At 33.5% G+C, this 15298-nt stretch overlaps 1 protein-coding gene across 1 annotated transcript in view; it reads left to right on the plus strand.

Annotated features, from left to right (window-relative positions):
- The window catches only part of LOC114333681 (transcription elongation regulator 1), a 139034-nt gene extending 126589 nt beyond the window's left edge, over window positions 1–12445 (plus strand). Inside the window, exon 14 of the mRNA XM_028283622.2 lies at window positions 11972–12445. Within this exon, the coding sequence (XP_028139423.1) occupies window positions 11972–12271 (300 nt within the window). The 3' untranslated portion in view covers window positions 12272–12445. The remainder of the gene's footprint in view (window positions 1–11971) is intronic.
- The last annotated feature ends 2853 nt before the right edge of the window (window positions 12446–15298 follow it).

Consider the following 15298-nt stretch of genomic DNA (forward strand, 5'->3'; position numbering starts at 1 on the left):
TTTCTAAAGATATCAGGCACATTCAAAAGTTTGAGTAAATCTTTGCACAACTGTGTTAATACTAAAGAAATATCTAAAATAGTAAAAAAAATTAGCAAGACCCGTTAATCCGTTCACGAAAAAATCAATTATGAAAATGAGCATAAATTTTCTATATCCCTAACTTATGCCTCGCAGTATATTACGTATGGGATGTCTACAAGTTTCTTTACGCAAACATTCCTAGTTTCAAATATTTTGCAAATATAACTTTTGCAAATATAACTACTATAGAGTCGTAAAAATTAATTAGTTCATATTATCAGCTCTATAGAGAAATGCTAGAGAAACGAAACTTATGGCATGCTTAATTATTATATTTTGCATAGACTTTACTCGATACATTTTTGGCTGAGCAGTGTACACCACCGTGAAAACAGGTGACTGAAAGGTAAAGACTGAAGTTGGAGGCTAGTAAGATAAAAAGTTGGAGCGTGAATGGTGCGGAACATCCAACTAGTGGTCCCACTAGAGGGACCACAAATCGGATCATGAATGGCCCCCTTAAGGGATAAAAACATTTGGTTTTCCTAGAAGCATACCAGCCCGCCTAAGGTCAAAACATAAACAGATGGTGTCACTGCGCTCGAAAACAAAATATCTACTGTATTCAAGAAATATATAAAGGGTGCCATACACGAGAATGTCTGAAACCGATACAAACAAAATACTAAAAGAATTAGATATTATCAAAAAAGAATTAAAAAGCACCATAGAAGAAAGTCAGAACAAAATCTTAGAAAGCCTAAACGATAAAATTAAACGGCTGGAGAATGAAAATTTATCTCTGCGAAAAGCTCTGGAAAGTGTGCAAATAACTTGCAAGAAAAATAATCTAGTAGTATTTGGATTAGAAAAATCTGCAATTTCGGAAATCCCAAAGCTCTGTAGTGATTTAAGCAACGCTCTAAAAGTAGACATTTCAGAGAAAGATATAAGTGACGTATACTGCATGGGTAGCACGGATAAATGCCCAATTAAAATTGAGTTAACTCGACATATAAAAAAAAACAGAAATTCTAAAAAATGGAAAAAATTTAAAGGGCACAGGTATATTTATATTACCTGATTTAACAAAAAGTCAGCAGGAAGATCTGAAGATCTTAAAAAAACACTTAAAAATTGTAAGAGAAGAAGAACCAGGAAAAAACAGCTATATACGGGGCAACAAACTGTTTGTAGACCATCAAAGCTATACGCCCAAAGAACTTGAAGAAAACCCAACTTTTCCGGAGGAAGAGGATGTATTTGTCGCCTCAACTGGACAGAAGACCGAAGAAAAGATAGAAAACAAGATAAACCGAAAAATACCCAAGGCTAATGAAAAAGAGCCAACGCCAAAAAAACATCCATCTGTGTCTGCTGTTACTGGAAAATCAACCAAGCCGCAAAAGCCATCCACTACATCAAATCCTTCGTTTGAAGAAAAGAAAAAAATGAAAACCAGGTCAAACGAACACCATTAAATGTGTGTACTATTACATCTACATATGTAATGTAAATTGTGTGGAAATAATTCGTGTGTGCTAGTTAAAAAAAATGGATAACTATGTAGACTACGAAGAAGAAAAAGTGGACACCAAATGTGTAAGTAGTGATAGTTTTAATAAGGATTACGCAGTGACTATAAAAAATGACTTAAAAATAATTCATTGTAATGTTAGCAGTATAAGTAAGAATTTTGATAATTTTTGTTTGTTTTTGTCAACTCTACATGTTAACTTTGATATATTAGTTCTTACGGAGACGTACATTCAAGATGATATTGATAAAACCCCATTTTTGTTAAAAAATTACGATTTATTATACAATTATGGTGATTTAAACAAAAATGATGGAGTTATTATTTACATTAAATCCTCTATAAAATATGAATATTCTGTTGTACCATTGGGGAACATCAAGTTACTTGAAGTCATTTTAAATTATAATAAAACAAAAATCTGTTTGAGCGCTCTCTATAAATCACCGACAGTAAACATTAATAGTTTTAATCAGGATTTGCATCAATACCTCATAAGCAAAAAACGAATGTGCTTTCATATATTAGTTGGTGATATTAATATTAATTTGTTTGAGGATCTAGATCACACTGAAGAATACCAAAATATTCTAGCTTCACAAAATTTCTTGTCTTATATAAATAAAACAACTAGACCTAGAAGTCAAACTTGTATAGACCATTTCTTTATAAAAAAGACCTGCTGATTACACTAACATAACTTCATTTGTATTTGAAAATAATACTACTTCAGATCATTATCCAATCGCAGTTTCCATCCCTAGTCTAACCAAAACCAAAGAAAACAAAATAATAATAAAGAAGTACATCAACTACAAAAATCTAAAAAACAATTTGAAGCAGGAAAGGTGGTTGGATATTTACAATAAAACAAATAAAAATCAAGCGGTTAAACTTTTCATCGACAAAATTTTAAATTCAATAAACAAAAATACAATTATTAAAAAAAAGTGATCTAAAAACCACTTTTAAAAAAGATTGGATGACAGAGGGACTTTTAAAGTCTGTACATGAAAAACATAGATTGTATGATCAGCTAATCCAAGATCCTCAGATAACTTAAAAAAAAACAAAAATATACAGACTATAAAAATAAATTAAGACTTTTAGTTAAAACTACAAAAAGAAATTATACAAAACAACGAATTGAAAAAAATAAGACCTCTTCTTCATCACTTTGGAATGTAATAAATTCATTGTGCGGAAAAATAAAAGGAAATACAAAAATTGAATCGGTTAAAATCAAAACAGGAGAAATAATAACAGACAGAAAAGAAATTGCAAATGAATTTAATACACATTACAGCACATTAGGACAAAAATATGCACAAAAAATACCCGTTTTTAATGACCAGACTGGATAGAACTAGATAGGATAGAAAGCAGCATGTACTTGTATCTCGTTGACCAAAAAGAAGTGGTAAATGCAATACAATCTTTAAAAAACAAAAAATCTCCTGGCTGGGATGAAAAATTAAAAAGAAATTATTACTCCTTTAACTTTTCTCATTAATGCATGTTTTCAGGATGGTTGCTTTCCAGAATGTCTGAAAATAGGCACAATCAAACCTCTGTTTAAAAAAGGAAATAAAGAAGACGTGATTAACTACAGACCAGTCTCTTTTGTTGTCTGTTTTTTTCCAAAATATTTGAAAAAATTTTAAAGAATAGATTAGTAAGTTTTTTTGATAGGTTTAGTATAATATCGGATTGCCAATACGGTTTTAGAGAAAGAAAATCGACACAAGATGCGATTTGTAAACTAACATCACAAATATCAGAAGCTTTTGAGTCTAATAAACGTAGTTTATGCATATTCGTCGATCTCTCTAAGGCGTTTGACACGATATCTCACGAGATCTTGTTTAAAAAACTTGAGAAGTATGGTCTGAGAGGAAGGGTTTTGACATTACTAAAAAGTTACTTAACTGACAGAAAACAATTTGTAGAAATTGATGGTGTCAAAAGTGATCCTGAAGTAATTGATTATGGCGTACCGCAAGGGACCGTTTTAGGCTCTCTACTTTTTACACTCTATGTTAATGACATGCTCAAACTAAAAACTGTTGGAAACATAATTAGTTTTGCTGATGACACTGCCATTTTTTATAAGGCAGATAATTGGGAAGATCTTAAAATTATAGCAGAACAAGACTTTAAAATTATAAAAACATGGTTGCAAATAAACAAACTCACATTAAACTATGAAAAAACTAAATATATACCTTTTGCAATATATAAAAATTCTCTGCCAACTTTTAATTCATTAAAAATAAATAAAAAACAACAAATATCTAAAGCAGAGTACATAAAATATTTAGGAGTTTTAATTGACAGGCACCTTAAATGGGACTTACAAATAAAAAATATTATAAGAAAAATACGAGGACTGCTACCAAAATTCCGCTATTTAAAAGAGTTTTTGGATGTTGGAACAGCTTAAAATGCTTTACCTCTCTCTAGTACAATCTCATCTTGTATATGGGATTTTAGGATGGGGTGGAGTAAACTATTAATTTGAATAAACGTATATTATTATACACAGATTATACAACATATGACAGAAGCTCGAAACAAATGACAATCGATGAAAAGCCCTATTGACAATTGTAAATTTTGTTTTGACAGTGTTTGATTTATTAGGTTAAGAATTTATTTATTAGCTAATAATAAACAATATATATCTTTTTAACCTCTTAATTGACATTTAGTTGTTTATAAAGTGCTAAACCCACGTCAACGGGGTAATATTAAATATTTTTAAGGGTTTTGTTTTCTTTACATGTTTGCTCCATGTTACTTATCTTCTATGAAAGAATCAGTGCGACTGTCTCTTTTGTTTCGTTCTATTTTATTCTTTTCATATCGCATTTTTTGTTACTACATACTAATTTTTTGTCACCTTCTTAAATTTAAACCTAAAACCAACAACAAGAACATGATCTGACGGATATATTTGCACCATATATTTGCTTATTTTCAATAAAAACACTTTCAATTTCTGATTACTACGGTTAAAATATTTATTTACTGTAGATGTTACCTGACACCCTATGTGCCAATAAATGACAAGTTACCTGACACCCTATGTGCCAATAAATGACAAAAGAGAAGTATAAAAACGTCCATTGTAATATTAGCCATTTTATAATTATTATAATGGCATGAGAGCAAAGTATGCTAAATGTGCAGTCACTCGAGGGCTTTGGGGACATATTGGGTTGTGAAGAGTAGGTCCTAAAACCAAAAAAGTTAAGTAAAGTTTTCCATTTTAGTGAGGATTTGTCCATTTTTAATTTAATTTTCCATTTCCAACAATCGTTTATTTAGATTATAGCGCCATCTATCCATAATTTGAAAAAATGTCTCGAATAAAAGTTACTTATTTTTACGCAAGGAATCCAAATCTGCAATAAAAAAGGGGGGCTCCCATTTAAGATTTTGAAGTAACCCCTCACCCCAGCTCCGTGGGGGTCGTGTTTGGTGCCATTCGATAGATTTTTCAAAAATATTAAATAAGTGTATTTTTCAGTTTTTCGATCTGATTCATTTCTGGTTCATCTGGTTCATTTCGCGAAATATCGCGGGATTCGTATTTAAAATATTAAATTTACCCCCCACCCCTCTGCGTGGGAAGTCGTGTTTGGTATCATTCGATAGATTTTTGAAAAATATTGAGTACTTGTTTTTTAATTTTTCGATCTGTCGTACATTTCGCGAAATATTCGCTTTTTTCTTGTGAAACTTTGGGACTTACCCATTTCCTTACGCCCCGCTCAAATCGTCAGATTTTTGAAATATACACTTGTTTTGCATGTACTTAACGTACCTTATCTTAATCTGACAATTTCGAGTTTTTTTAAGGACAGATTTTTTTTCGGGCCCCCCTTAACGAACTCCCCTGCATTAAAAGCCAATATATGGTAGAGGTACATTTTCAGGGTACAAGGTTTCTCCCCATGTAATAATCTGACGCGCTCGAGTAACTGCAAAAATCCCCGCTTGGGCTCCCCTACCATAACGGACGTACGTTAGGTTCACATATTATTCTGGTTTATTTCCTATAATACGAATGACAGCGATGTGCAAAGATAGAGTAGAACAAATATATTTATGAATTATTCAGTTTACTTCATATATCACGGTAATAAATACGGATTAATATCACTCAACAAATAATTAAAGGTCTAATAGAGACATTAAAGAAATTTTTTTAATAGAAGAATTTTTATAAAGAGAAATTCGAAAAGGCGTAGGACAATGAAATAATATAATGTGTAAGAGAAGAGAAAACTAACAATATTTATCAAGATGGAGAGCATAAGATATTAACACTCTCATTAGTGATTATATACCGTTATTTTTATATCCAATAAGTAAAATACATGTCTGTACAATTTTAAGTGTGGCAAATTATTTTCTTCCCTTAATTTTGGGAAACATTTTAGCGATGCACTTACAGGAACACGAATATTGCTTGTTTATTGATGTAAAAGTTAACAGCTAGTCGCAAAAGTGTGAATTGCAAAATGAAAATTATAAAATGATGAATAATAACACACAAACAGAGAAACAAATCAATATCTAACTAGATATTTAATTAATATTTAAACATAATATGTAATGTTTTGGTATCGCCCTAATCTATTCATCGTCAATTCACAACATGAATAAACTCCAAGTCAAAAATGGTCAACAATTTTGTAGTATACTACATTCGCTCTCGCGAGATTTTTTTTTGAGACATTCGGAATAGGAAACGTACAACACAAAAATTCCTACCTCACACTATTAACTGCTAAAATCAACTCAAATCAACCTAATCTTTCATTAAAAAAAGAAGAATTATTAGAAATAGTGGGAGTGTCTACTAATCTCATAAAATTTTGTGAAGTTTATTTCTACAAAATATTTTTATTTTGTACAATAAATAATTTTCTCATTTGCTATCAATACATTATAATGGTTTAAATAAATAAATATTGATTGGCGTAAGGTTTATGTTATTTTTATGTCTGTTTACTATTAATAATATTGGATATGAGCAGGTGCGTTGGTTTTGTAGTAATTTCCAGTCACTTCTGACAACTGAATTTTTCAAAAAAGAAATTACTAACGTCAGTGTCAAAAAAAATCTCGCGAGAGCGAATGTAGTATATTATATAAATTTTGAATATAATTTCTTTTATTAATTGAATAGGTAACTTGCATAAAATTTTAAATTAAAAAAAAATGCTATAAATCACAACAGAATAGTGATGTAACGAATATTCGTATTCGCATTCGCATTCTCGAATATTCGCATGCTTTTGCATATTCGGATTCGCATCCGCATTCGCGAAATTTGTGCGAATGTTTTGCGAATATGAAAACCAGAAAAAAAAATAATTTTAAGATAATATTAGGTTAATAAAATCAAAATCTATTCACTTCTCATCTTTTTTTATTAAGAAACGGTAACTTAACCTCAAACATGCAGCTACTCTCAAATGGAAATAGTATGAAGGACACAAGAGCACAAAGAGACGGAAGATGGAATGAAGCGATAACTCACTAAAGACCTTAGGACTACAAAAGAGGAAGGGGCAGACTACAGATGAGATGGTCGGATGACCTAAAAAGATAGGTACACGTAGGGACCAGATCGACATTATTAGCACTGAACCAAGAAGAGTGGAAAAATAAGGGGGGGCCTACGTTCAACTTTGGACAACTGAAGGGCAATAGATAGATAGAACTTAACCTTGTATAATCACATTATCATCCTTCACTTTTTTTATTATTTGGTATTATGTAATAAAGCTGAAAATGGACAAATAGAAAAAATGGAAGAAAATTTCAAAAACGACGAAATTAGAGGGGCTTACGAATACCTAAAAAAGATAAAAAGTGGGTATAAACCTCAAACAAGTCTATGTAAAGATGAAAGTGGGCAAATAATCAGTGACTAACAGAAAGTCACAGAATCCTGGAAGCATTATTTTCAGACATTACTTGGAACTCAAGTAGACATGGAAGATGAAATGGGTATGATCTACGTAGAAGAGAATGGAGTACAACCATAGAGGAAGTTTTCGAAGCCATTAAGGCCCAGAAAAACAATAAAGCTCCGGGAGTTGATGAAATACCAGCAGAACTATATAAGGTAGGTGGCGACCACCTAGCAAGTCACATCCACGCGCTCATCAAAGACGTATGGCAAGAAGAGAAAATACCCGACGACTGGAAAAAAGTATAGTATGCCCGATCTATAAAAAAGGAGACAAACTCCAGTGCAAAAACTACCGTGGAATCTCTCTACTATGTACAGCATATAAAGTCCTCACGTATATTATAAACCAGCTGCTCCAACCACTAACAGAAAATATTATTGGAGAGTATCAGACGGGCTTCCGACGGGGAAGATCGACACTGGATCAAATATTCACAGTGAAACAGATCTTGAGCAAAGCATGGGAACACGATGTTGATGTTCACAACGTGTTTGTAGACTTCAAACAGGCATACGACTCAGTCAAAAGGAACAAACTATACTATATATTGGCTGAATTGGCAATACCACACAAGTTAATAAGACTCATTAAAGCCACAATGGATGAAACTCAGGCATGTGTACGAATACAAAACCACCGGACAGACTTTTTTAACATTTCGCAGGGACTAAAACAGGGAGATGGGCTGGCCCCAATATTGTTTAACCTGGCACTGGAGTATGCGGTTAGGCAAATGCAAACTGGACAAGGAAATCTACTGACCAACCGAACGGTTTAACTGGCCGCTTATGCTGATGGTATTAATATTATGAGTAGAACATCAACAGGAGCACAGGAAACATATGCAGAGTTAAAAACACAAACAAAAATGCTAGGTCTGGAAATTAACACAGAAAAAACAAAAATAATGACTCAGACGAGAAGAAATATAGTCCCAGAAAACATACATGAAGATGAGATTGAAACGGTTGAAAAGTTTACATACCTGGGAGTAGAAATATATGCCGACGGATCAGAAGATGGAGAAATACGGAAGAGAATAACGCAGGCAAACAGAGCTTATTTTGCCCTCTCCCATATATTTCGGTCTAAAAGTGTCCACCGAAATACAAAGATGAGAATCTATAAAACCTTAATTCGACCAATAACATGCTATGGCAGTGAAGCCTGGGTGCTGAAAGAAACATCCAAAAACAAACTCGACACATTCGAAAGGAAAGTACTTAGGAGAATACTAGGACCTGTGAGGGAAAACGGAATCTTCAGAAGTCGATACAACAACGAGCTTTATCAATTTTATAAGGAAACGCCCCTGTCAAACTTCATGAGATTACAAAGATTGCACTGGGCCGGACATGTGATAAGAATGGGAGAGGATAGGCTACCAAAACGAGCACTGAATGCTAGAATGCAAGGAAAGAGACCGGTTGGGAAGCCACGAAAGCGCTGGGAAGACACAGTAAACAGCGACGCACAAGCTCTTTTAGGAGTCCGTGTTTGGAGAAGAGCAGCCACAGACAGGCAAGGGTGGAGGCAAAAAATAAAGGAGGCCAAGGTTCAATTTGGGCTGTAGTGCCGTAGAAGAAGAAGAATAAAGCTTAAGATTCAGATTGATTTACACAAAATATCAATTAACTTTTCATTACAAATTTAGGAAACATTACAAAAATAGAAACAAATTAAAAAAAACTGAATATTCGCATTCGCATCCGCATTCGCGAATGTCGGTAGCAGATATTCGCATTCGCATTCGTATTCGCGAATGTTCAAAAAATGACATTCGTTACATCACTACAATAGAATGTAATTTAAAATATATACCAAAGAAAAAAAGTAGTTTTTGTCTTTCGTTTGGCTCCTTAAAACGATTAAAATCGAGAGAAAATTAAAATTATAGCAGTCGGTCCAAAACGCGCTCTCATTGGTCGTGATATCATAAAGTTAAATATGTTCAAGATTCACGCGATTAATTCATTACGTTTGCTATTCGTTTACTTGCTGTAGTGATTTTATGGTTATCTCAGTTTTATAAATTTTTAGATAGTTGCTGTGAACTATATATTTCATAATATTTGAGTGTTTTTGTTAAGACACTTTATTTTTAAATGATCGGAGGGTTTTTATAAAGTTTGATAACGTACCCATTCATCATCATTCTCTTTGCCTTATCCCTATGCGGGGTCGGCTTCCCTAATTGCATTTCTCCACACAATTCTATCTTGTGTCATATCAATGTTCATCCCCTTTACCAACATGTCCTGCCTTATCGTCTCCCCCCAGGTCTTCTTTGGTCTTCCTCTCCTATTCCTTCCAAGGATCTGCACTTCAGCTATTCTTCGTATTGGGTGATTAACGTCTCGACGTTGTACATGACCAAACCATCTTAACCTATGCTCTCTAATTTTGGCATTAATTGGTGCCACACCTAGACTTCCCCTAATGTACTCATTTCTAATTTTATCCTTCTTTGTCACTCCACTCATCCATCTAAGCATTCTCATTTCCGCCACATGCATTCGTTGTTCCTCTTTCTTTTTCACTGCCCAACATTCAGTTCCGTACAACATAGCCGGTCTTATTTCTGTTTTATAGAATTTTCCCTTCAGCTTCATTGGAATTTTTCTGTCACACAACACACCACTCGCTTCTTTCCACTCCATCCAGCCTTAATTCTACTGCATGCATCTCCATCTATTTCTCCATTACTCTCAATACCGATCCTAGGTACTTAAAACTATTGCTTTTCACAATCATTTCACCATCCAAAGATACCATTTTATTTGTAGTAACTCCATCTTTAAATGAACATTCCAAATACTCTGTTTTTGTCCTACTAAGTTTTAAACCTTTTTCCTCCAGAGCTTGTCTCCACTGTTCCAGTTTTTGTTCTAAGTCCCTTCACTATTTCCTATTAACACTACATCATCAGCATACATTAGGCACCATGGAATGCTACGATGCTACCTTGTAGTTTCGCTGTTATCTGGTCCAAAACTAATGAGAATAAATAAGGACTAAGCACCGATCCTTGGTGCAGTCCTACTTTCACCTGAAATTTATCAGTCTCTCCCACACCTGTCCTAATACTAGTCGTTACTCCCTCATACATATCTCTCACAATCTTTACATATTCGCCAGGGACTCCTTTCTTATTGAGTGCCCACCACAGAATCTCTCGAGGAACTCTATTATATGCTTTCTCAAGATCAATGAATACCATATGAGCGTTGGTCTCTTTATTCCTGTATTTTTCCATCAGTTGCCTTACAATGAAAATTGCATCTGTTGTTAATCTGCCCTGCATAAAGCCAACTTGATTATCGGATATTTCTCGTTTCTTAACGTATCCGTCTATCAATTACTCTCTCCCATATTTTCATGGTGTGGCTAAGCAGTTTTATAGCCCTGTAGTTTGTACATTGTTGTATATCTCCCTTGTTTTTGTAGACAGGTACTAATATACTGCTTCTTTATTCGTCTGGCATTTGTACAACTTCCATAATTCTATTAAATAGACCTGCTAGCCAACTTATTCCTGTCTCTCCCAATGCTCTCCATACTTCCCCAGGAATATCATCTGGTCCTACTGCTTTTCCTTTCTTTATTTTTTGAAGCGCTTGAGCCACTTCCTCGTTTGTTATTCTGGTAAGCATTGCTGTTACTGTCTCCGTTAACTCCACAGGCTGATAACGTACCCATTATGAACATAAAACTATATTATTATGATTAGTTTATTTTAATTTTATAGTAAAAGCAGTTCCAGAAAAATATTGCATACGTAAAAATATTATTTAACCTGTAATGTACATTTACCAAAATATACCAAAAGTTTTATCTTCTATTTGTTCAAAATACACTTGATCTATTAAGCAATATTAAATACTTACATTAAAATTATCTTCACAAATGTCTTTAGTGTCCTCTCAACATTCATGTAACCACTTAATTAAACGTCGTTTCGTATCGACTGGTAATTTAATAAATATTTTATGGGGGGTTTTAATAGTTGTACTTTAACACAATGGTACTAAACAACACTTATAGTATTTACTTTTATTTTCCATAGTAAACACACACAATACTATCTCTTCAAAAACTGTATCAAACACCAATGTAAACAAAATGGTTCATACTTTTATACTAGACGGGAGAACTGCCATTACAGAATATAACTTAGTGACGTCACAAGTGTTCGCGCACTTTTTCGATCCATTGAAATATAAATGCACATATTTTAAATTTGTATTGCTATTATGAGTGTTTGAGGCGTGAATTTTTGGAAATCTTATTTTTAAACGAAACTGGACATTATTATTGTAAAAAAAAACAAAAATGTGCAAGTTCCCTATTATTTTTTTTGGGCATATACCAAAATTATCCGTGAGCTCCTTTAATAATTAACTTTTTTTATTTCTAGTGTGAACGCGAATTCAAAGATTATTTAAAAGACAAACTGATACTGGCAAAGGGACAGTTTAAGGAGCTACTTCACGAAACCAAACTAATCACACACAAATCTTTGCAAACACTGCGCGAAAACCAAGCGCACATGCAGGAAATCGAGGAAATTTTGAAGAACGATAAAAGGTATTTGGTTTTGGATCACATTCCGGAAGAGAGAACTCAGCTAATTTTGAACTATTTGGAGGAATTGGATAGAAGAGGACCTCCTCCTCCGCCTACTGCTAGCGAACCTAACCGTAGATCTATGAAATGAGTTCCATTGATTGATGCATGGTGTTTTAGTTAACAATTTTATTGTATGATTGTAGGTAAAATGTTAGTTTTTTTTAATTGCATTGTATGCAGGTGTATTCTTTTGTTATTGCTGTATTTTCATACCTAACTTCAATATCCTTTGTAAATACAAAATAAATGTGACGAACACGTTTTCATGACTTTTTTTTATATTGAAATCAAAATGAATCCTCTTCTTCTTCTTCTTCTAAGATAGGGCGAGACTCGTTAGTCTCTGGCACTTGGTCATAAGGCCTTTGTACCATACCCTGTTTTTCCTTAAACTGTAATGAGTTCTGTGGCCTCAAGGAAGGCCAACAGTTTTCTTATTGGTAGTTTTAGGATCTCTTTTGGTTCAAAGCTCAGTTGACCAGTGAATGTTCAAACCTGCCTTACATCACTTAGCACACTGCAATGACATATTATTGGCAGTCTTTTCTTCCATTTCGCACTTTCATTCACCTTAACTAGTTTGTATGGGTGGTTTCTTAAACGACAATATCCAGTCACCATTTCAGTGACCGTTTTGATCTCTCTTTTATTGAGGTTCAGTAAACTGTTCGAGAATTTTTTTATCAATATTTTTGATTATTTTTTAGCCTGGATTTGCCCTTGAGTGGCTCTCCATTTGTTTTGATGATTCCTTAACAGCTATTTCTGAATCTCGTGTTTCGTAGCATCTTTAATGATGCCACAGAAAGGTTCTGGGTCTTCAAAAGTTTGCGCGAGCCTTATTATGCCAAATGCCAACATATGTGTTCGTTCGTTCATATGCACCCCTTCATGACCCGGCACCCACATTAAAGACCCTTTATTGTCTTTTGCCAGGTTGTTGAGGAGATCTTTGTAGTTTCTCCCCAGTTTTGATTTTGCGAGTGGTTTCTTTACTGCCAGAATAGCCGCTTGGTTATCTGTGTAAATGTTGATTCTCTTAGCTTTAGGGCCTTCACCAATTATTTCACCAATGCAGGCCACCAAAGCAAAAGCCTCAGCCTGCAACACAGTTGTATATTGACCTAGGCTATAAGATTTATTATAGTTACATGTTTGCCCAAAGACAAGGATCAAGAGAACCAGTGTCATGGGCAGTGTTTTAGATCCATTATTAACTATTTAGATGGGAAATAAGCCACAATTAAATTGAAAAAAAATTTTATTAACGTTTCGACGCCCAAATGGGGTGTCGTCAAAATACAAAATACTACTAAATTAAACAAAGATGTTATTGCTTAGTAAAAAATTCTTCTAATAATTTATTTAATCTGACTCAATTATATCGGCAATTCAGACATATATTATACATTTTAAAGTAGAAGACTTTAAAATGATATTGCCAATATTTATGAGTTGCGTTCCTGGGACGACTTTACTGAAAGATAGTTCATTCGATTACATGAAGTCAACCCCAACTCAAGAATATCCGCCACAAAAAAAATATAGCATGTGATCTGTCTTTAAAAAGACAACCAAAAGCAACGGTGACAGTAAAATTCTCGCGTTAGAGATTTCATAGTAAAGCACGAGGGAAAACCAGGAAAAAACCTCGTGATACTATCCCGACATCGTAAGTATTTGGTCTTACATTTTATAAAATCAATGGGAAAACCCAATAGTTGGCTGTATACCATAGTTTAAAAAACTCATACAGAAGTAAAAACTTCAACTTGTATTTTGGTATAAAATCGTTTATTTAATAACTATCTAAAAAGTCATCCAAATGGATTGCAAAACGTTTTCGTTCTAATTCAGAACATCTTCAGTGCCTAGAATGAAGTATTTCCACGTTAGACTAAAGAAAAAGGTTAAAATTGTGACTGTTAGAATGAAAAAACTTGTGGGAATACTTACATTCTGCAGAGTAGTTTGAAACTAGCACACCATTCAAAGTGGAAACCCCATAATATATGGTTTAAATATGTTATTTTAACAAAACTGGTGACTACAAGTCGATGTTATTAGATATAATAGAACACATGCTCAAAGGGCAACATGGTTCCCTGCTCGAAAATGCTAGGTACTTGCCAGTACAATGGGCACAGACCAACTGAGAAATTAGGAAATGGACATTCATTACGACAAGAGTGACATGACATGACAAGATAAAGCCAATTTTTGTTTAAAGCTTACAAAGTGTAGTTTGGATTTGTAGTAAAATGTAAAAGTTGTTATTAAATATCTGAAAATGCGATTTAAATTATTTAAATATTATAATCTATTGTAAAGTCTCAATTAGCAACTCTCTATTCTAGAAAAACTTATGGATTTTATAGATTTAATGTGGGTATAATTTCATGTTTCAAAATGTGACGTCATCGAATGTGAAATGACAAGATGAAAGTTAAATTTAGTTAAATGAAATGAAATAGACTACAAACTAAACAATTAATGTACTGACGTGGAAGAATCATAGAGTTATATATTAGTATAGAGAGAGTGTCATTCAGAGCGAAGTGACGACACCATCTTTTTTATTTGGATTAGTGCTGTTTCACTTTTACGCATAGTAAAGCTGCGACAGTTGTCCTCCCCTTCCGTACCGTTCCGTACCTATACTCACACTTAATGTCATCTTAGTTTTTCGATACAGGAAAGAGATGCCGCAAACCAGTCCATGAGATCTTGTCGCCAGGAAACGCAGAAGGTAGGCTTACTCTATGTTAATATATACCTCTATGGGAAGAATAGGAAGTTAAATAAACCAAAAGTCGGAGTTTTAAGAGATTTTAATTAAAGTACTGTTGGTTGCCTAACAAGATGGTAGTGATTGGAGATAGCAGTAGGTATATGCATAAAACAACGATTTTAGATTTTAGTGTGTTAAATTTATTAGCATACTATTGTACTGATTAATTATGTCTGTTAAAAGTTGGAGAGGAATTGTGGAAAATTAAAGTAACTAAGAATACAGATAGTGAATGAAATGTTGGTGTCAAAGATATGATTTTAATAAAATGTAATGGAATAAACAAAAGTATGTAATAAATTTCATAAAGGAAAGGGGAAATAA

Source organism: Diabrotica virgifera, chromosome 6 (assembly GCF_917563875.1).
Source record: "Diabrotica virgifera virgifera chromosome 6, PGI_DIABVI_V3a".
Lineage (NCBI taxonomy): Eukaryota > Metazoa > Arthropoda > Insecta > Coleoptera > Chrysomelidae > Diabrotica > Diabrotica virgifera.